The 22,665-nt window shown below is 40.9% G+C and overlaps 1 protein-coding gene across 2 annotated transcripts; it reads right to left on the reverse strand.

Moving 5' to 3' along the window:
* Nucleotides 1–229: 229 nt before the first annotated feature.
* LOC136230212 (uncharacterized) lies at nt 230–5,976 on the reverse strand. Of its 2 annotated transcripts, XM_066019201.1 has the most exons (10): nt 5,446–5,976; nt 4,636–4,683; nt 4,442–4,501; nt 4,051–4,134; nt 3,807–3,911; nt 2,778–2,891; nt 2,563–2,663; nt 1,626–1,737; nt 943–1,071; nt 230–402 (listed from the first exon to the last, which is right to left on the reverse strand). In XM_066019201.1, the coding sequence occupies exons 1-9, from the start codon at nt 5,935–5,937 to the stop codon at nt 943–945; spliced, it is 1,245 nt and encodes a 414-aa protein (XP_065875273.1). In that variant the 5' UTR covers nt 5,938–5,976; the 3' UTR covers nt 230–402. The 2 variants fall into 2 exon arrangements, with proteins under 2 accessions (XP_065875273.1, XP_065875271.1); XM_066019199.1 differs by lacking the exon at nt 230–402 and having other exon boundaries at nt 762–1,071; nt 5,446–5,975.
* Nucleotides 5,977–22,665: the final 16,689 nt, after the last annotated feature.

Below are 22,665 nucleotides of genomic sequence, written 5' to 3' on the forward strand. Positions count from 1 at the left end.
ATTTAATAATGAAACTTTAAACAAGTTCAGAGAACTAATCAAGATTTTAGGACAAATCAAGCGACATTGATGTATTAAACCACTCTGAAAAATGAAAACAAACACCCCCTATATTTTTTTTAAAACTGTCAAGTTTCTGTCCAGCTTATTTGCTAGTATTCTAACAAATTTCATTTTTAACAAATGAATTATATTTTATAAAGATTAAATTAAATCACTAACTAAATCAAATCAGTTAGAAATAAGTAACAAATTAAGGAAACGGGAATTTAAATGACTTTGTCTTACTGATTACAAAATCAAGAATCAATTCATAATTTAAGCTATATCTGAAGTTCTTGTATAGTATTCATAGATCTTGTGTGTACCTGAACTTTGGCTTCCCAAAAAGCTAATTGTTTCCTGAATTTACAAAAGCTCTATGAACTTTACTTAAATGACATGATTAATTCCACAAGTACACAAAGCATAGCAAGGAGGTCAATAGACTATTGTAACAAGTTCAGGGCCAATATGTCATTTTATGAAGGCTAAAAACTTTATAAGTTAGATGGACAAGTAGCTTTGTTTTTAGCCAAGTTGAGAGGACTCCTCCTGATCTGATGTAGTATTAGGCCGTAGCATAAACCTAGTTCCTTTCAAGTATGTAATTTAGGACCACATTACTCCATGTCACCAAATATATTGATACTTGGTATTTCGACATTTATGCGCATCAAAAAGAAGTATATAGCACAACTTCAAAAACGTAGTAAAAGAAATAATAATAATAATTTTTAATTTTTTCTTTTAAACCTTTTCTCACAAACATAACTATTGGCTGCTTTGAAATTTACAGGGATCTGTAAGGGAAGTTTATTATTTGTTCAAAGGTTTAACAAATGAAAAAACAAATGATTGATCTTGCTGTGTATATGACTAGAAATAGCAAGTACTGGTTACCTATTTCTTGCATGTAAAATAAATGCCGGAGACAATTGCCACGCCAGCCACAGCAACACCAAGTGACGTAAGAACCTTGACGACTGAAACACCAGTTTTCTGCGATGGCATTTCCAGAATCTCCCTCAGCTGCAGTGCCAGTAACAAACTACTTACCAGAGTATCTTAACACATGTGGTAAATCTCAACACATGCACCAATTTTTCTTTTACAATGGAAATGCTACAATATCCTTCTCAGCAAAACACATTATCAGGTCCCTCAACTTTTCTTCTTTTTTTTATTTATTTTTAATTTAGTCCTCATATTTTACTTCTGTTGCTGGCTCCATCTACTTGAGTTTTTTGTTTACCTGGATCCTTAGGGATCAAATTAACTTGCATGTTCCCAAGGGACGTGATTAAATTAAAAAAATAAATAAATATAGGAGCTTAATCAAAATAAATAAATAAAAGAAACACAGTGCAGGGACACAATCAACAAAACACAACAAAATCATGGACCTAATAATGTGTTCTGCCCATCATTTTGCTAGACAAAACATTAAAACCATTTGCAAGGAAGACAAGCACAACACATCTATCTAATAGTTTGATTGAGGATCTATAAAGACATACCACTTTCATAATATTCCCAACCTATTACTTAAAAGAAAAAAACTCAGAAAGCAATTGTTCACCAACCTCAACAGGCTGTTTCCAGTGCTTCTTAATTCCCTGCAAATGCCCCTTCCCAACGACTGCAACCACTGAACTATGTTCACTAGCAACTTTCAGTAGTGTGGAAGACATGTACCTACAAGTGAGATAAACACCAAATGAATAATGAACGTAATCCAATATAAATTGCTGGTGATTTGCTTGATCAAAAGAAGCGAATACACTTGATCAGTTTAAACAAAGAAGAAAAAGAGAATAGAGAGGAAAGCAAGCAAATTTCTCCCTAAAGCAAAGTTTGACACATCAGCTAAAGCTTATTGACTGGGCACGTATGGAGTTTGAAATGGGTTTAGCAGGATTGTTGCAGTTAAAAAGTTGCAAGCTACAGCAAAAATATGGTTTGCAATTTTGAGTGGGTACAGCCCCCATTCGGCATATCACCAGAAAACTCCTATGTTTGTTTCATGCAATGAAGTGTCATGCGTGATAACACCATTTCTCTGCTTACTATTTGAACCCAACATAACGACTGGATCATCTTCATTGATTTAACTACCACAAGTAATCTGGAACAAAACAAGGTCCGTCACGGACACCAAAATATAGAGGGTTTTCTATCAATGTCGTTATGTCTTGCATGCTATAAACTTACGCAGGATTGGACGGAAAAAGTACTCTCATAGCCTCCTGCTCAGTCATCATATCTCACTTGTCAGATCCAATTTATGAGAGGTAGGAAGTTACACAGCTGTGTTTGAACTCAACACAAATCACAAATGAAACAAATAGGCAAAGAACACAATATAATTAATGGCAAATCTAGCAGCCTACTTCTCATTGCACCATTCCTATACCTCATTTTTCAGATCCAAAAGAAAAGAGATGGGAAGTTGCAAAACAAAAAGTTATATTTGAACTAAACACTAATAACAAATGAAAATGTTGGCAATGCAATACTGACTGGTCTCGCTCATGCACAAGGGTCTCCATCATAGTGGGGAACTCCTTACTCATCTCTTGAATCACAAGAGTCAACATGTCAACATCATCCATTTCCTTTAGCTGAAAATTGGCAAAAAAAGAAATTGGTTTCAACTAAAATTAAGCAACAATATGGAATTTATACTCACGTTAACAAGCATAATAGATAAAATAGGAAGCAATAACAAAGTTTACCATTTTGTTAAGGTCCTCGGGGCTTGGTAGAAAAACCGCTTGAAAAAGTAGAGAGTAGAATAACTTTATCTTATGCCAAAGAGGCATTCTCGCCCATGTCCTCCGTAATGTAATCTGTTTCAGTCAACACCAATTATATTTTTTTATTAAATTAATCAAATTCATAAAAATGTGGGAACTAGAGATAAAAATTTCAATTTATCTATCACATGGTTGTGCAAATTTCCAGCACTATAGATGCTACTAATAAATGGTGAAAGAAATTCATAGATACTGGGTGGTCAACCTTAACCCTGGATTAGGACAGGACAATTCTTCCCCCCCCCCCCCCCCCCCCACCCTCTTTTCATGTTTTTCTTCAACTCAAATCTTTTCAGGATATTAGTGATTGTTGATTCCACAGAGTATCAAGGCAAATATCAAGTAAAAGGAATGATAATGAATATAACTCATGGATGCTATCTTTATCTTGTGTCTTCAAACTCATAATCTATTAAATTGCTCAATTCTGCCGAATTTCTAAAGAATACTAGGCTTTATCTATTCTGCAATGCTAGGTCAGTACCATTAAGCAAGAGACAATTTCTGTTACATGCAATTGTGCAACAGAAACTGAAACCCAAGCATACCCATGTGTCGCATGGAAGTAGATATCAAGAGTTAACTACGTCACATGTATTTAACCCATTACAATCTCATGATTAACCTTCATGGAGGTTGTATTCAGTTCTCTCTCAAAGAGATGGAACATGGATATCGATATAATGAACATTTTCGATAGGACTTTTAATGAGTTAAGCTGATAAAAGTGTTTAGGTGTTCAGGATCAGATTGCTTCATTTTGAGTAAACTTGAGCTCAAACTGCACTTTCATAGAGCTCAAACAAATTTATTCAGGCAAAGATTGACAAACTTAATGAAGCCTGAACCTTTTTTATAACGACTTAAAGTGTTGATAATAGTATTGACAATTTATCTAATGCATAGAAGCAAGGCAGTTCTAGCTAAAAATCACCAATAGCATCTTACTTGTACAGGCCGATCACCAAGGATAACTTTGCCACCATATGCTCTTGCTTCTTCAAAAGCCACACGAAATTCAGAACCAGGAAAAACCTCAAGCTTCTCAGCAACCTATAAATGTCAAATATCATGCATTAGATACTTTCAGAATATATCAAATGTACTAAATGCTAGTTTCATTGACGAATATAAACAATGGTTCTGCAGAGTAAGAAAAAACTGAAATGGCAATAAAGATAATCATGCGTGCCTTGGCAAGGAACCAGCTATAAAGTATTCCAAACAGGTTATGTTTCTTCTTCCAACTCTCAATCATGTCTCCCATAGTCGGCACCTGCTCAATTAAAATTGCACATATAAGAAAGTGAAAACCTGAAAGTAAAGGTTAAAAAATATGTTGGTTGTTTTTTGACGTTTCGCCAGACCTAAAAGGTGAGTTGCAGTACAATGATTAAATGACTACATTTAATAATGACACCAAGCCATCTTTGGCTTCTAAGAAAACCCTAGCTGCTTTGCGGTCAATTACCCTGAAGCCTAAATTACAGCATTACTTGACAGCGAAAGTGAGTGCACAGGTTCTTCAAAAATTTATGCATGTTAGTTCAGAAACAAACAAAAGAGTAAGAAATGATACTGACCTTTAAATTTTGAGGAGTAAGCACAGCCACCCGACTAGAACATAACTCAAGAAAGACAACCTATAGCCAAGAGACAGTAACAATTGAAAAGGTTCTTTACATGAGATAAGTAGAAAGAAAATACTTAGTAGGTAGCTACCTCACAAATATCCCATCCACTAAATCAATTATACAGAGAGTCAAAAGGAAATCACCTGAGGTTTCAAGAAGTGTATTACAGCTTGAACTTCTTTACATGATTCCTGCAATAGCGAGAAAATGAAATGATCAAAGTTACTAGGAATATTCACATGATATTCTTCCACTGACAATTCACACATTCTATTTTTGGAATGACAAATTTCCCATCCTCTGAATAGAAAAACAAAACGTAAAAGGTAGCTGCAATATTAGATTATACCACATAGATTTCCCAAATTAAGCCTATGCTAAAGTTTGCTATCTTACATTACATAACTATAACCCTACTCTACTATCCTAATTCAGGTATAGCTTAACCATGCTTGGATGAAGGTTTGACAAGGTTCATTATAGGAAGGGGAGATTATTTAGTGAACCTCCATATCCCACCAATTTGGTGGGACTGAAATTGAGGTTATTTCAAGGTTTTCTAACCTTCATTTAACTCTCACCTCCATTTAAACTCCTATCCAAGCAAGGTTAGGAAAATAACCTACCTTTAATTAAACTCCTGAAACCCTGAAACAAGCAGACCCTAGAAGTATTGGGAATTTAACAATCATTTCCTGGATTACTTCAGTCTATAAGAAGAGGGAGTGCACACATTGAAATTATACTATCCAGAAAAGTTCTAATTTGTAATTCGAAAATTGGAGTAAACCAGCGCAATCCACTTATATTCTAAGTTAAGCAAAGAATATCTTTTTCTCAATTCATTAACAACACATTACACAAAGCGTCAAAATACACCATATTTCCTTTGGTTTTCTCAGCATTCAAACAGAAATTCAAAATCCGAATTAAACAAAGAAAGATCAATTCACCTGCGAAACATGAGCGGTGCCAATCAAATACACGTCGCACGACCCACCCTCAACAGTTGACTCGCACGTCAGAACCACCACGCTTCTAGAAAGTTCCTCCGGCAGCTCCCTCCTGTCCGGCTCACCACCACTCACTGCAACTTCCCCGGGTTCCTCTCTCAGCTCAGCAGCGACATCAACAATGCTCTCACTTAAAGGTTCCAAATTCGGATTAGGGTTTTCGATGTGAACAAATTCTTCGGAAACAGGAGGCGGGTCCGATGATTCCGGATGATACGGGTCCATGGCCGGTGGGTTAAGCTCGTGCCTAAGGTGATTGACGGAATCGCTTGCAAATGAGCCGATTTGGGAGAATCTTGGTGATGAGAACTGAATGTGGATGCAGGTGAGGGTCTTTTGAGGGTGGAAGGAACCAAATCCGATGGTGCCAGCAAATAACCGATGTAACTCGGGCGAATTTAATCGGGTGACAAGGCGAGTCGATCGATTCATAAATCGGGCGTGAAGCTTTTTTTTTTTTATCAATGAAAACAATAGTCTTTTTTATACGCGTTCAAGTGGTTATATTGCCACTGACCGGATCCATTCCAATCAAAGTTAATGTCATCTGTAATTTTGCAATATTGCAAAATGTTTTACATAAACAAATATGGTTTTTTTAAATAAAATTCTCCCAAAATACTAATTAAATAATACTTAGTTACAGTTTGAAAAATTAGATTAAAAATATTAATTAAATTACACTTTATTATAATATTTTAAAGTAGAGGTCGTCGTTTCATCTTATTAGGACCCATCGTCCTTCTATTGTTGTTCTTCTTGAACCTAGGATTCCTGGCTCCCGTGCTGACCAAATTCGGAAAGGTATGGGGTTTAGTTCTATGGAGATTGTGGAAACTGATGGTTTCAGGGGAGGGATTTGGATGTTCTGGGACACTGCTGAGGTGCTAGTTGATGTTCAGTACAAAAATTACCAGTTTATTCATGCCTGTGTCACTATCCTGGTTGGTAGCTCAAAGGAAGTTAAGTTTGAGCTTACTGCTGTTTACGTAAGACCCCAAGGCGCTGCTAAGAGTCAGTTTATGGCCGATATGGTGAGTGTGAAGTCCTCTGTCAGACTTCCCTAGGTTATTGCAGGAGACTTCAACTGTATTAAATCCGCTGAGGAAAAATTAGGAGGCTCGAGTGTTTCTGCTTTTCGTTGTGCTTCTTTTTCTAATTGGATTAACTCTCTCCAGCTCATTAATGTGGAGTTTGTTGGCCCCCCTTTTACTTGGTTCCGCGGGTGCTCCCCTCGCACTCGTGTTGCTTGTAGGTTGGATCGGGCTCTGTGTGATTCTGGCTGGAGGCATTTGTTTCCTAACGGGATTGTTCGGCATCTCCCGAGACACAACTCTGACCACACGCCTATTTTGATTGATGTAATGGATGGTAGCCCGAGGCATAGCCGCACTCCGTTTAGATTTCAGGCTGCTTGGGCTGAACACCCTGGTTTCACTGCTGTCCTTAGAGATAACTGGGATGGGTCGAATGGGTTGGTTAAGGGCCTCCAGCATCTGGCTTCTAGTCTTCAGAATTGAAACTCTAGCACTTTTGGTAATATCTTCTATAGAAAGAAAAGGCTTATGGCTCGTCTTGATGGTGTTCAAAAAAGGTTATGTCAGGTTAATGAGGGAGGCCTGTTTAAACTAGAAAGACGATTGTCTAATGAGTTGTCGGCGGTTCTTTTACAAGAGGAACTTCTTTAGTTCCAGAAATCCCGTGTTCAATGGATTAAATGTGGTGATCGGAACTTCGGGTTTTTTCATACTTCGACCTTGATCCGTAGGAGGAGAAATCGCATTGATGGCCTTCAAGATATTGGGGGTGAGTGGATTTGGGATGATAGTCGTCTGAAGCAGCTAGCAGTTAGCTACTTTTAGGGGGTGTACACGGATGACGTGAGGGGTAAACCAAAGCTCAGGACTTGTCAGAGTTTTCCGAATTGGAACGCTACGACCATTGATGGTCTGAACAGGTTGTTTTCTACTGAGGATGTCAGGAGAGCAATTTTCGCTATGTCCCCTTTTAAAGCGCTTGGTAAAGATTGTTGAAACACCTTTCCACATAATTTTGATTTGACAAAATTGTTTAAGTATAAATTAAAATACATATTCTAAACACACTAAGTTTAAATGCTTTGATTTATTCTACTAATGTGTTTGTTCAATGTTGAGTATAAATGTTATAAGTCATAAGGATTGGAAGGCCCAAGCCCAATACGGAAGCCAAGGCCCAAGTCAAACAACTCAGTACACTCGGCCCGCATATGTCAAGATGTTGCCGTTTTGAACAAAACGCAACTCAGCAAACGGAAGGATCTAGAAGACCTTCAGGAACAACTTCACAATGAAGCTGCTGAGTAGTCTCGACAAAGCGTACAAGACAGCAGCTGGCAAAGGAAAACTTCCAGACAAAGTGTTTCCTCTTTTGGCAAAGTTCAGACGACACAGTATGCTGTCTAGTTGACTTTACCATAAAAGGAGAGACCATCTGCTGAGCTGACCGAGGACAGAAGATACACGATTGTGATTGGCCGAGAGCTCTGTACAAGTCAGGATGACAACGACACATAGCCGTTTCCCTCCAACGGTTATTTCGAATTTCGAAATGACCGATGACCCAGACGTCTCTATAAATAGTGCCATCACAAGCTTCATAAGATACAGAACTTGATCAAGCCATTACGCTGACCAAATCTCTACAAGTTCTGCAAGCAAGAAGCAAAGCAAAATTCTTACACTACATTTCTCATATCTGTGTAAAAGTCTAGAGTGATTGTAAATCGTCTAAAGTGTCTTAGCACATCTTTGTATTAGGACTAAACACTTATCATTTCTAGAGATAGAAAGGAGAGGCTGAGTACTCGGTTTTAAGTACTCAGCGGAGAGATTAGGATTGAGTAGAAGTATAGAGGAAGGTACTCTTGTCATACTCAATTGCTGATATTGTAAAGGGTTTGAGGCTCTACCTTTAAAGAGCTCAGTAGAGGATTTGAAATCTCGGAACGTGTTCCGGGGACAGGACGTAGGCTTAGAAGAAGCCGAACCTGGATAAATCTGCTGAGTGAAGTATTTCTTACCTTAACTCCTTATTTATATTGCTTGCTTTAAATAATCAAAACTGACCAACTAAAGAGGTCAAATTGAGTTGTGCGCGTTAAACGTCTGAGCTCAGGAATAGACTCCAATTGCTATCTCCTGACTCAAGCTAAGAAACTGACCTAGTCACCTGTTGACTAAGCCAGTATCTTGCTGTTTACTCAGCGCCGCTGTTAAAACCTTTTTCCTTAGAAAAAGAAGTTTGCCCTAATTACGAAAAAAAAAGTTTAAATAGTTCCTAACCCCCCCCCCCCTTGGAACTATACTTGCAACCTTACAAGGGACCAACAAGTGGTATCAGAGCTTAAAAGCTCACTTTAAAAGGTCTAACAACCTTGAGCTGATCCCTACCATGGGCGAAAACAGCACTCGGTTTCTCCCTGGAAACCAAACAACTCAAATACTGCCTGAGGGGCTGTCCATTACTAGGCCTCCCCTATTCTTCGGGTCAAACTATACCTTCTGGAAGAATAGGATGAAGAACTTCATTCAGGCTACAAACATGAGTGCCTGGCTATCTATAGTCCAAGGCCCGTTTGTACCTGTCGAGGTTGTGGCTGGCCAAACAGTTATAAAAGCTGAGGCCAAATGGACAGAGGATGATCTTAAGAAGCTTCAAAACCATGCTTCGGCTATCAATATGCTTCACTGTGCGCTCGATGCTGCAGAATATAACAAAATCTCAGGTTGCGAGTCGGCACAAGAGATCTGGAAAAAGTTGGAAGTCACCTACAAGGGAACAAATAAAGTAAAAGAATCCAAGGTGAATCAGCAGATGAGACTGTACGAGCTGTTCGAGATGAACAATGATGAGGGCATTTCAGACATGAACGCAAGGTTCACCAACATCATAAATAAGCTCAAGAGACTTGGGAAAATCTTCACTGAGGAAGAACAAGTCAAAAAGATACTCAGGAGTCTTCCGAAGGACTGGCAAGCAAAGAAGACAACAGTTGAGGAAGCTCATGATTTAACCACCTACAAATATGACGAACTCATCGGTTCATTGCTGACCCATGAGATATCCATGAAAAACTTTGAGGTGAAGGAAAAATCTGATGACAAGAAGCAGAAGTCACTTGTCATGAAAGCTGACTCCACTGACGGGAGTTCAACTGATGATGAGGAGATGGCTATGTTCACAAGGAAGATGAAAAGGCTGTTCAGGAAGAACGACAAATATTCTAAAAAGCCTTACAAAAAGTTTGATAAGTATAAGGCTGACTCAAGCGACAGCAAATACAGAAAGGACAGCTCAAAGACCATTGCATGCTTTGAGTGCCATCAAACTGGCCATATTAAGTCAAACTGCCCCACGCTGAGGAAAGATAAGAAGAGTGGGAAGAAGGCAATGGTGGCTACTTGGAGTGACAGTGATGAATCTTCATCAACAGAAACTGAGGCCACCGAGTCAGCGAAGATATGCTTTATGGCTGACGAACTTGTTGAGCCATGCGTCTCTGAGCATGTTGACCCATCCATCGCATCAGATGATGAAGAGCAATCAAATGAGGTAATTTCTCTTCCCCAGCTCAGAAACGATATGGTTAATGCCCTAAGTGACCTCTATACACTTGTTAAGAAGTGTAATAAAAAGGTTAGAGCACTCAGCAGGCGCTGTGACGAAGTGGAAGAGGTCAAACTGAGTGACCTCAGATACCTTCTTCAGGACAATTCGACTCTGCATGATAACATGAAGATCATGCATGAGTATGTCTCTGAAGTCCAGTCAGTTTCAAAGAAACTGAGGAAGGACGTCACAACCATCCAGAACCAACTAAAGGTTCCTAAGAAAAATAACATTCCTCTGAGAACTCAGTACCAAGGTACTCGGCAGAGATGGAATCCCCAGCGAAAAGTCCAGTGTGACTTTTGTGGGAAGTTAGGACACACCACTAAGGTGTGCTGGCACGCTCAGCACTGGGGTGCTGACAAGTCAGTAAAAAATCCTAAATAGAAGGTCAGTTGTGACTTCTGTGGAAAGAATGGTCATACTGTCCATGTATGTCGCCATAAAATAAAATATGATGCTATACCTGTTGCACCTAACAAGTCAGGACCCAAAAAGAATTGGGTACCTAAAAGTAACTAGTTACAATGCAGGTAAGCCTGAGATGTGCCGAGAAGTCAAAGATGTGGTATATTGACAGCGCATGCTCAAGGCATATGACGGGTGATGAAACTCAGTTCATCACGTTTGAACGTAAACGAGGAGGGAGCGTAAGTTTTGGAGACAACAAGAAGGGTAAGATAGTAGGCTCATGAACCATCGGAGGTAATCCTACTATTGAATCTGTCTCCCTAGTCAGCGGACTCAAATATAACTTACTCAGCGTAGCTCAGCTATGTGACAATGGGAGAAAAGTTATATTTGATGCTACTGGATGTAAAATATACGAGGGTAAAACAAATGAGTTAATTTTAACTGCCCCTCGGATAGATAATGTCTTTATGCTAGACTTAGAGAAAAAGTTTTCAAAAACTGTGTGCTTAGTAACAAAGGAAGAAAATTCCTGGCTATAGCACAGGAGACTTGGTCATGTAAGCATGGACCTCCTGGCCAAACTAGCAAGAAAGCAATTTGTTGAGGGACTGCCCGAACTTAAATTTCAAAAAGATGCCACGCTTGCCAAGCTGGAAAACAAACCAAACAATCTTTTCACAGTAAAAACATTGTCTCAACTAAACGTCCGTTAGAGTTGCTACACTTGGATCTCTTTGGTCCAGTCCAGCCGCTGAGTCTGGGTGGAAGAAGATTTTCCTTGGTCATTGTAGATGACTTCTCTCGGTATACGTGGGTCATCTTGCTGACCAGCAAGGATGAGACTTTTGAGACATTTTCAAATTTGGTTAGAAAAATTGAAAATGAAAAAGACCTAAAATTAGCTCATATCCGTAGTGATAACGGTGGAGAGTTCAAAAACCAAAAGTTTGTTGAATTCTGTGAAGCCAGTGGCATTGACCACAATTTTTCTACTCCTAGAACACCTCAGCAAAATGGGGTTGTAGAAAGGAAGAACAGAACTCTGGTTGAAATAGCCAGGACAATGCTGGATGAGCATAGGCTTCCAAAGTATTTTTGGGGAGAGGCTGTTAACACAGCATGCTACATTCTTAATATGGCTCTAGTTAGACCTATACTCAAGAAAACCCCCTATGAACTTTGGAAAGGACGAAAGCCCAATATTGGATACTTTCATGCCTTTGGCTGTAGATGTTTTATTTTAAATACCAAAGATAGCTTAGCAAAGTTTGATTCAAAAGCTGATGAGGCTATCTTTTTGGGCTACTTAACAAACAGCAAAGCATACAGAGTTTTTAATAAGCGAACTCAAGTTTTAGAAGAGTCAATACATGTAGAGTTCGATGAAACTGACCCTGCAGGTAGATACCAGCCGCTGACCGAAGATGATCCAAACTCAGTAACCATCGCTGACCCAGAACCAGCTACTGAGTCATTCACGAAAAGGCTGACCAAGAGTAAGAGTGAACCTAAGATTACTTTTACTGACCCATCTACTTCTGCAGAGATTGTTGAAACAGGAACAACACAAGACATAAATCTACCCAAAGAAATAAGGATTCCAAGAGGGCACTCCGAAAGTGCAATCCTTGATTCTGCTGGGAATACCCTGATGACGAGGAATCAACTCAGGAAGTACCTCAACAATGTTGCTTTCGTCTCAGTACAAGAACCGAAGAATTTCGCTGAAGCTGAGTACGATGAATTCTGGATGAACGCAATGCAAGAGGAGCTCGATCAATTTCGAAGAAATGATGTATGGGAGTTAGTGCCTCATCCAAAGAGTCAAAAGACCATCGGAACAAGATGGGTCTTCAGGAACAAGATGGACGAACAAGGAAACGTAGTCAGGAACAAAGCAAGGATTGTAGCTCAGGGCTACAGTCAGCAAGAAGGTATAGACTACGGTGAGACCTTTGCCCCAGTGGCAAGGCTAGAGGCAATTAGAATATTATGTGCATATGCATCTTACATGAATTTTAAATTATTCCAAATGGATGTCAAAAGTGCATTTCTTAATGGAGTTATAAACGAGGAGGTTTATGTAAATCAACCTCCAGGTTTTGAGGACCCTAAGTTCCCAAACCATGTTTACAAACTCAAAAAGGCTCTGTACGGCCTCAAGCAAGCACCACGTGCTTGGTATGAGAGGCTGACCAGTTTCCTGCTGACTAGAAATTACGTCAGGGGTAAAGCTGATACAACCTTATTCATTAAGAAAAAGGGTAAAGATACCATACTGGCCCAAATTTATGTTGATGATATAATATTTGGTGCAACTAACGAATCAATGTGCAAGGAGTTTAGCAAACAAATGCAGACTGAGTTTGAAATGTCCATGATGGGAGAACTCAACTTCTTCCTCGGTCTTCAAATTAAACAAGGAAAGAATGGCATCTTCATCAGTCAAGCCAAATATGCAAAGGAGATCTTAAAGAAATATGACTTGGAAAATTGCAAGCCAATATCCACTCCTATGGGCACTGACACTGTCCTCTGCGCTGATGAGAATGGTAAGTCAGTAGACAGCAAGTTATATCGAGGTATGATAGGCTCTCTACTTTACTTAACAGCCAGTAGACCGGACATTCAGTTTTCAGTATGCTACTGTGCTAGATATCAATCTAACCCTAAGGAATCTCATTACATTGCTGTAAAAATGATCCTTAGATATTTGCAAAGCTCAGTGAACGCAGGTTTGTGGTATCCAAATACTCATGATTTTACACTCATCGGATACATTGACGCTGACTATGGACGAGATAAGCTGGAACGAAAAAGCACCTCTGGAGGATGCCACTTCTTAGGAAGCTGTCTTGTATCCTGGTTCAGCAAAAAGCAGGCGTTAGTAGCCCTGTCCACCACTGAAGCTGAGTACATTGCTGCTGGTCATTGTGTTGCTCAAGTCCTATGGATCAAGCAACAGCTTGAAGACTATGGTGTTCAAACAAAAACAATTGAAGTCAAATGTGACAACAAAAGCGCAATTGATCTTTCCAAGAACCCAATTCAACACAGCAGAATGAAGCATGTCAGCATCAGACATCACTTTATTAGAGACCATGTACTCAAGGGTGAGATCAAGCTGACCTTTGTCCCAACGGACGAACAGCTTGCTGATATCTTCACGAAGCCACTGGCCCGTGAGCAGTTCAGCATACTGAGAGAAGTAATTGGTATGTTTAATCCTCTTCAGTAAATTCCTGTGCTAAATGAATATGAATGCTGAGTGAATTACATGCTGAATGATTTTTTGTTTGCTGAGTATCTCATTGAAACTGTCTGAATATACAATACTGAGTAAACTTGCACACTGAGTAAATTAGTTTAGAACTTGAACTTAAAATCATCCTTAAATAATGCACTGACCACTCAGAATATCAAACGCTTAACATTCTAAATACTGAGTGATTAATCCGTTAGCATAAATGCAAAGCACGCGTATAGCCTAGGATGATGTATTCGCCGTAATGTGTCATGAATGCCAGGATCATTGTCGGTACATGATCCCAAGGCAAAACTGACACATGGATTCGATTAAGATCCACACCGTTCATTTCGTCTATAAATTATGGGTATTTCCCCATCTTTTACTCTTTACGCTTAATCAATTCTTAAGGCAAAGAAATCACTTAAAACTTCTTTTCTTTCAAATTCCTCTAATTCCTCCATCTCCGAAGAATGACTAAGTTATCTTTCAAAGTCTCCGGTGCCGGCCACCAAAAGTCCAACTCCGATGAACCTTCACAAAACCCTTCTACACCGAGCAAGGGTAAAACTGGCCAACCTTTTGGCAAAGAGAAAGCTGTTAAGATCAGGACCTACTCCAAGGTCTTCGACAATATATCTAAATGGAAGGTAGAACCCTCCAGATGGGTTTCGGAGCACTTTGTACAGAACGAACAGCCATTTGCCGAATGGATTTCTAAAAATGAATGGACTGGGCTGTTCTCGGTCAGGGATGAGACATATCCTGACCTAGTGAGGGAGTTTTACCACAACCTCAAGGTTGCCAGTGACTCCGCCGACTACCTAAGCACTGAAGTAAAAGGGAAAACCATCTTCATCAACCCTCTGTACATATGAAATCTCCTCCAGCTCAAAACTGAGGGAGTAAGGCTGAGGAAGTCAGGAGATCAGGACAAAACCAACTACGTCCATACCTTCTGCAAACCTGAGGGTCACTCCGGAGAGATCTCAGCATCTTCAATGGGACAACACCAGAAGATGGCTCACTACCTGCTGAGCTATTTCATTTACCCAAAGATCAACTGCACTACATCAGCAACCAACTTTGAATAGTGCTTCATATGGCACATGCTGACGTACACCCCCATCAACATGCCGGTCTTCTTAGTTGCTGGGTTCCTACGCAGCACGGGTACGATGAGACTTGGGTCACTCATAACTCGAATTCTTCTTGACCACAAGATTGATCTCAAAGGCGAGGAATCCTTCAGAGGAACTGAGATCACAGCTGCCTCGCTGAGGGCACTTAAATTTGGACAACCCTTGAAGAAGGGAAAAGTTGCTGCTGCTGGTCAAACTGACCAAGCTGAGGAATCCACTGCTGTGCCTCAAAAAGGGCGACGATCTAAGGCCCCAGCTTCTCGCAAGAGAAAGTCTGCTAAGACTCCTCCATCGAATGTTGAGTCTCCTGCAAAGAGGCAGAGGTCAGCTGGAAAGTCAGCTGAAAAGAGAACCAGGCAAGATGAGCCTGGAACTGAGGAAGCTGCTGAGCTCTCTCAGAAGAAGTAGAAGACTTCATCTATGACTCCTCTACAGGCCATACCAACTGATTTCATCGTACCGAGTGATTCTCATTTCACTCAATGCCAGGGTACTGATGCTGAGGAAACTGAGGTCCAGTTAGATGACCACTTCATCTCCCAAGTTGAGGAAGAACTTGATGGAGACAGCACTGCTGAAGAAGAAGCTGAAGCCAGCGGTCAGGATGACGCTGAGGAGTCTGAAGAGTATGACAGCGAAATCGAGGTTGAAAATGCTAACACTGGGTTAGAGTGTGGAGCTGTGCAAACTGACACCGAGTTAGCTGCTGGAGTTGAGCAAGCTGACCAGACCCATACTGAGCATAAGGAACCTTCTCCTACTCACTCAGAAGAACCTGCTCATCATACCACTCCACCGCGTAGAAGGCGAAAGCTGGTTAAGGCCAGTGAGAACATGGTCAGTGAACCTCCTGTGCAATCACCATCTATTCCTGAACTTGTCCTCTCCAAGACAACAAAGGATCCTTCTACTGTCAAACTAACATTCTTCAAGCGGCAATCCACTTCAACTTCCTCCGCGCCGTTGGAAAAACAAGCCTCTGTTTCTTCTCAACAGGAACATGCCGACCATAACACTTCAACCACATCAACTAGTCAGGTTGAACCGACCACTGCTCATGCTGTCTCTTCAAGCATGGTGCTGACTCCCCATCTTTCTGCTGTCAGCACAGACAGTGTTCGGGTTATGTCTTCCATCACCAACCTCTCTGCTGATCAATCAATAATTCCTCTAACTCAAGTGCAGATTGAGCCAACTCATCCAGTCACTGACCAGGGTACTCCCTTCACTCCACCTTCTTCTGGTCATACTGATGTACATCGGGATGCCACTGAGTCCGGCAAAAAGCTCATTGACTCAGTGCAAGCACTCATCCACGATCTTCAACACTCCGCTTCGCCTGCTGCTGGATCTTCAATTCCTGAGATAACTCAGCTCTCCCAGGTCACTCTACTTCTCAACGAAGTCAAGGGCCTCAAGGATCTGCTGAATGTAGTCTTGTCACTCCAAACCCAGCAAGCTAAGCAGGATTCACTTGCCAAGTTGGCAGAGATACAGCTGTCAACAATTCAACACCTGAACTCACTCCATCAACAAGTTCAGAAGTTGTCTACTGTGAACACTGACTACGCCACTTCCTCAGAACTCAAGTTGCTTTTTGCTCAGCTTCATACTGAGCAACTTAAGACAAATGAGCAAATGGTGTCCTATAGTCAGTGCTCAGTCGAGCAAATCGGTGAGGCCATCAGGCTACTTAACCTCAACAAACAAGAGATGGATACTGATGCGTTGAAACAGAATGAGTTGCTATCTCTCGCACAGCAATCCTTCAATCACATCCGTCATAATAATATTCAGCGTCATCATTATGACTCAGCTCTCTTGAAAACTTTCCACCAAGTCTTTGCTGGCCTCTCTGAAGCTCTCATCTGGCAAGCCAAAGCTCAAGCTTTCAGTGTAAATATGCTCAGTGCTGCTGATCTTCATATACCAGTCGAAGTATCAGCTGATGGAGTTGCCATTTTTGATGGCGTCAATGAAAGTGCTGACAAACTAAAAGAGCTTTCACAAGAACTGACTCGCGCTGTCTTAACCGATGCGTTTAAGCTCCCTAAAGTTGACAAAACGGGGGAGAAAGCGCAAGCTGCTAGAGCTCAGCATGAGCAACGTCAGTACGAGCGAAGTCAGTCACATGGCAAGAAAAAGAAATAGATAGGCTAGGTCTTAACATTTGTAATCTATGTGCTATGTTTATTTCTTTTGCTGTGTAACTGCTGACTTCTTTCAACTTATATATCATACTTACTTTTCTTATTCAAATACTGAGTTATGATATATGCTAATAAGTACTGAGTTATTATGTATCTTCATTTATATCAGCTTTGTTTAACACTTATAATATTTATTGACTAAATGATATGCTGATAACATGTTTGACATGAACCTATACACTTATGAAATATTCTGATAAGAACTCATTGAACAACAAATTACTCTCTATATGTCTAAAACTTCCGCCTAACACTGAGTAAATAGAATATGTGATATAGCTGACCTATATCTGAAAACTGACCTTAGACTTACTCATTTAAATCCTTAAATGTCTTAAGTAAAACTAAGTCAGTAGCTCAACCCTTACGGGGGAGTTTGCTAAATTATACTAGGTCAACTATCATGGGGGAGCTCATACTGAGTTCCTTGCTGAATAGTTTTGCCAACATCAAAATGGGGGAGTTTGTTGAAACACCTTTCCACATAATTTTGATTTGACAAAATTGTTTAAGTATAAATTAAAATACATATTCTAAACACACTAAGTTTAAATGCTTTGATTTATTCTACTAATGTGTTTGTTCAATGTTGAGTATAAATGTTATAAGTCATAAGGATTGGAAGGCCCAAGCCCAATACGAAAGCCAAGGCCCAAGTCAAACAACTCAGTACACTCGGCCCGCGTATGTCAAGACGTTGCCGTTTTGAACAAAACGCAACTCAGCAAACGGAAGGATCTAGAAGACCTTCAGGAACAACTTCACAATGAAGCTGCTGAGTAGTCTCGACAAAGCGTACAAGACAGCAGCTGGCAAAGGAAAACTTCTAGACAAAGTGTTTCCTCTTTTGGCAAAGTTCAGACGACACAGTATGCTGTCCAGTTGACTTTACCATAAAAGGAGAGACCATCTGCTGAGCTGACCGAGGACAGAAGATACACGATTGTGATTGGTCGAGAGATCTGTACAAGTCAGGATGACAACGACACATAGCCGTTTCCCTCCAACGGTTATTTCGAATTTCGAAATGACCGATGACCCAGACGTCTCTATAAATAGTGCCATCACAAGCTTCATAAGATACAGAACTTGATCAAGCCATTACGCTGACCAAATCTCTACAAGTTCTGCAAGCAAGAAGCAAATCAAAATTCTTACACTACATTTCTCATATCTGTGTAAAAGTCTAGAGTGATTGTAAATCGTCTAAAGTGTCTTAGCACATCTTTGTATTAGGACTAAACACTTAACATTTCTAGAGATAGAAAGGAGAGGCTGAGTACTCGGTTTTAAGTACTCAGCGGAGAGATTAGGATTGAGTAGAAGTATAGAGGAAGGTACTCTTGTCATACTCAATTGCTGATATTGTAAAGGGTTTGAGGCTCTACCTTTAAAGAGCTCAGTAGAGGATTTGAAATCTCGGAACGTGTTCTGGGGACAAGACGTAGGCTTAGAAGAAGCCGAACCTGGATAAATCTGCTGAGTGAAGTATTTCTTACCTTAACTCCTTATTTATATTGCTTGCTTTAAATAATCAAAACTGACCAACTAAAGAGGTCAAATTGAGTTGTGCGCGTTAAACGTCTGAGCTCAGGAATAGACTCCAAGTGCTATCTCCTGACTCAAGCTAAGAAACTGACTTAGTCACCTGTTGACTAAGCCAGTATCTTGCTGTTTACTCAGCCCTGCTGTTAAAACCTTTTTCCTTAGAAAAAGAAGTTTGCCCTAATTGCGAAAAAAAAGTTTAAATAGTTCCTAACCCCCCCTTGGAACTATACTTGCAACCTTACAAGGGACCAACAAAGATGGGTTCCAGGCTTTTATCTACTAGAAGTTCTGGGACATCCTCAGGCCCGCTACTTGCACTTGTGCTCTGAAGGCGCTCAATACGGGAGTTTTGGAGGAGGGTTTGAACACAACCCTGATTACCCTTATCCCTAAAGTGGCCAATCCTGTTAACCTGACCCAATTCCGGCCCATTAGCTTGTGCAACGTGCTGTATAAGGCCATCACTAAATGCTTAGTTCTGAGATTAAAAGAACACCTCCAGTATCTCATTGGCCCGTGTCAGAGTTCTGGGACATCCTCGGGCCCGCTACTTGCACTTGTGCTCTGAAGGCGCTCAATACGGGAGTTTTGGAGGAGGGTTTGAACACAACCCTGATTACCCTTATCCCTAAAGTGGCCAATCCTGTTAACCTGACCCAATTCCGGCCCATTAGCTTGTGTAACGTGCTGTATAAGGCCATCACTAAATGCTTAGTTCTGAGATTAAAAGAACACCTCCAGTATCTTATTGGCCCGTGTCAGAGTAGTTTTGTTCCGAGTAGGCAGATTTCAGATAATATTATTCTTATGCAAGAGGTTGTGCATTCCCTTAAATGGAGATCAGGTAGAACGGGAGTCATGATCCTTAAGCTTGATCTGGAGAAAGCTTATGACCGTATTAATTGGGATTTCCTCCGTGATACGCTGGTGCTTCTTAATATTCCTCCTCATTGAGTAGACTTGATTATGACTTGTGTTTCCACTCCGCGTATGTCAGTTCTGTGGAATGGAGAAGAGTCTCAGGAGTTCAGCCCGAACCGTGGTCTTCGTCAAGGGGATCCTCTGTCCCCTTATTTGTTTATGCTTTGTATTGAGCGGCTGAGCCATCTTATTGGTGATGCCATTGGAAATGGGAGCTGGAAGCCGATATAGGTGTCTAGAAGAGGTCCTAAGCTCTCTCATTTGATGTTTGCTGATGATATCGTACTGATGGCGCAGGCGTCGGTAGATCAGGCATCACGATGAAAGGCGTCCTGGACAGTTTTTGTTTTGCTTCAAGGTAGTGTGTTAGCTTCTCCAAATCGAGGGTCTCCTTCTCCTCTGATGTTCCGGAGTGGGTTGCTTCTAGGATTTGCACGGTGTTGCAAGTGGCACCGACTACGAACCTGGGTAAGTATCTTGGAGTGTTTCTCTTCCATAAACGAGTGGATCACAGTGACTTTCAGCATGTAGTGGATAGAGTGCAGAATAGGCTAAATGGGTGGAAGAGTCATTGCCTATCCCTTGTTGGTAAAACCACCCTGATTCGCTCTGTTGCCTCCTCTATTCCTTCTTACATTATGCAGACGACGATTATGCCGATAAATGTGTGTTGCCTTTTGGATCATTTGAATCGTCATTTTTTGTGGGGTAGTGTGGGTAGCTGGCGTAAAATTCACCTTGTCCAATGGGACATTATGTGTCGGCCAAGATGTTGGGGTGGCCTGGGAATTCGCCCCACACGGGAGTTTAATTTGGCTATGGTGGCGAAGCTTGGTTGGAGGTTAATCACTGAAGATTCGACCCTTTGGGTTCAAGTTTTGAGGAACATGTATATGAGAGGTACGTCTGATCTTAAGGAGATTCGTGCTAAGCAAAATTCGAGTCATGTTTGGAAGAGCATTGTGCAGGGTTCAGTTTTATTGAATCACGGGCTTGAAAGGCTCGTCGGGAATGGTACTTCAACGAAATTTTGGACTGATAGATGGGTGGGGGATAGCACTCTTGAGGAAAATTGTATTTCAGTGATTCCTGAGACTGTTAGAGGTAGATCTATAGCTTCCTATTGGAGGAGGGAAGGGGGCTGGGATTGGGAGATGCTTCATGGTCTGTTTTTTAGCTCTACTTTGCTTCATTTGGCATTAATGGTCGTTTTTCCTAGCGACGAGCAGCAAGATTCCTAGAGGTGGCGGCTCACTAGTTCAGGTATGTTTAGCGTCAAATCTACGTTTAGTTTAACCCAGATCCAGGGGAGGGATTTGATGCATACTAAGAATTGGAAGATGATTTGGAATTTGCAAATCCCGGAGAGATTGGAATACTTTATTTGGTTACTAATGTATGAAGCTGTTTTGGTTAATACGGTTCGGATGGCGAGACATCTAAGCGAGTCTGATGTGTGCTTAGCGTGCAGTTTGTCGGAGTCATTATTACACGTTTTGAGGGACTTTAGTGAGGCTGTGGGGCTTTGGCGGATCCTGATACCTGCTGCGGATTGGATTGAGTTTTGCCGTGCTGATCTTAGTTCTTGGCTGTTAGCTGGTCTCAGTAAATTGGGGAATTGGCGTGGTATAGGCTAGAGTACCGTGTTTGTCTACACCATCTGGTGGCTGTGGCGGTGGAGATGCTCGGCGGTGTTTGATCCGGATACTGCTGTATGTCGAAATAAGCTAGAATTTGTATATGGTAAAGCTGGGGAATGTCAGAAAGCCTTTTTAGATGAGCAGCACATGAGAAATAGAAGTAGAAGGACTGTCATGGTTAGTTGGAAGCCCCGTCGAAGGGCTGGATCAAGGTGAATAGTGATGGCGCTTGTAAGGGAGCCCCGGGTTCGGCGGCTGCAGGGGGCATTGCTCGGAATGAAAATGGAGTTTGGGTAGGAGGGTTCGCTGTTAACTTAGGTATTTGCAGTGATGTGCTTACGGAGCTATGGGGTCTGTACTTCGGGTTGAAGTTTGCTTGGGATAGACATTTCCGTAGAGTTGTATTCGAAATGAACTCGCTTGTGGTTGTGGATTTGGTGAAGAATGGTAATGATCATAGGCATAGTTTCTTTTGGCTGATTGATGAGTGTCAAAGATTGTTAAGACAGGATTGGGAAGAGGTTAGGTTGATTCATGTTCTCCGCGAAGGTAACCGTGCCGCGGACTAGATGGCGAATGACGCATGAAGTTTACCCCTGGGTCTTCACGAGTGTGAGGTGCCCCCTGCAGGCATCCTAGATATCTTATTTTCTGATATTTGTGGTACTTGTTTTCCTAGGATGACTAGTATCACTTAGCTTGTTTTTTGTTGTGCTCCGAGGTTTCGTCCCTCTATTAAGATAAAAAAAATTGATAACTAGTTTGATAAATAGTTTGGAGTTCCATAGAATAAATGATATCATAAATGGAATAGAATAATATCATATATATATATATATATATATATATTCTCTTCAAATAAATATAGACATCTATATATTCAAAAAGAAAAAATTAATTTGATATATTTGAAGGGATTAACGGTAATTAATCCATTTAAGATATACGGGTCGGACGTACCTTATTGAATAGCAAAATCGGTAGATTTCTCAGAGTAGCGGAAGAGGATCTTAGCACAACGATCTTGTAGCACTGGTAACAGGCAACCACACAGCGTTAGCCAGGAAGACTGAATAATTCACAAACTAAAGCGAAGACGAAGAATGAGAGGGGGGAGAGGGTGAGAATTTCGGCCAACTGGGAGGTAGTATTAATGTGCTGTGATTGGGGTTTAGCCTATACATAAGAAGCTAAAACGATAATCCTCCATCCCTTAAGATGGGCTTGGCCCGTTCCACTTCGGGCGGGTCGGATTAATTAGATCCATACTCAATTAATCCTAACATCTTCCACTCGTACGCAATGGAACCAATTCCAAAGAATCTCTTTCTGGTCTCTAATCTTACTTTCGCAAATAGTTTGTACGACCGGCATACTATCGAGAGCTT

This window comes from Euphorbia lathyris, chromosome 5 (assembly GCF_963576675.1).
Source record: "Euphorbia lathyris chromosome 5, ddEupLath1.1, whole genome shotgun sequence".
NCBI classification, from domain to species: Eukaryota; Viridiplantae; Streptophyta; class Magnoliopsida; order Malpighiales; family Euphorbiaceae; genus Euphorbia; species Euphorbia lathyris.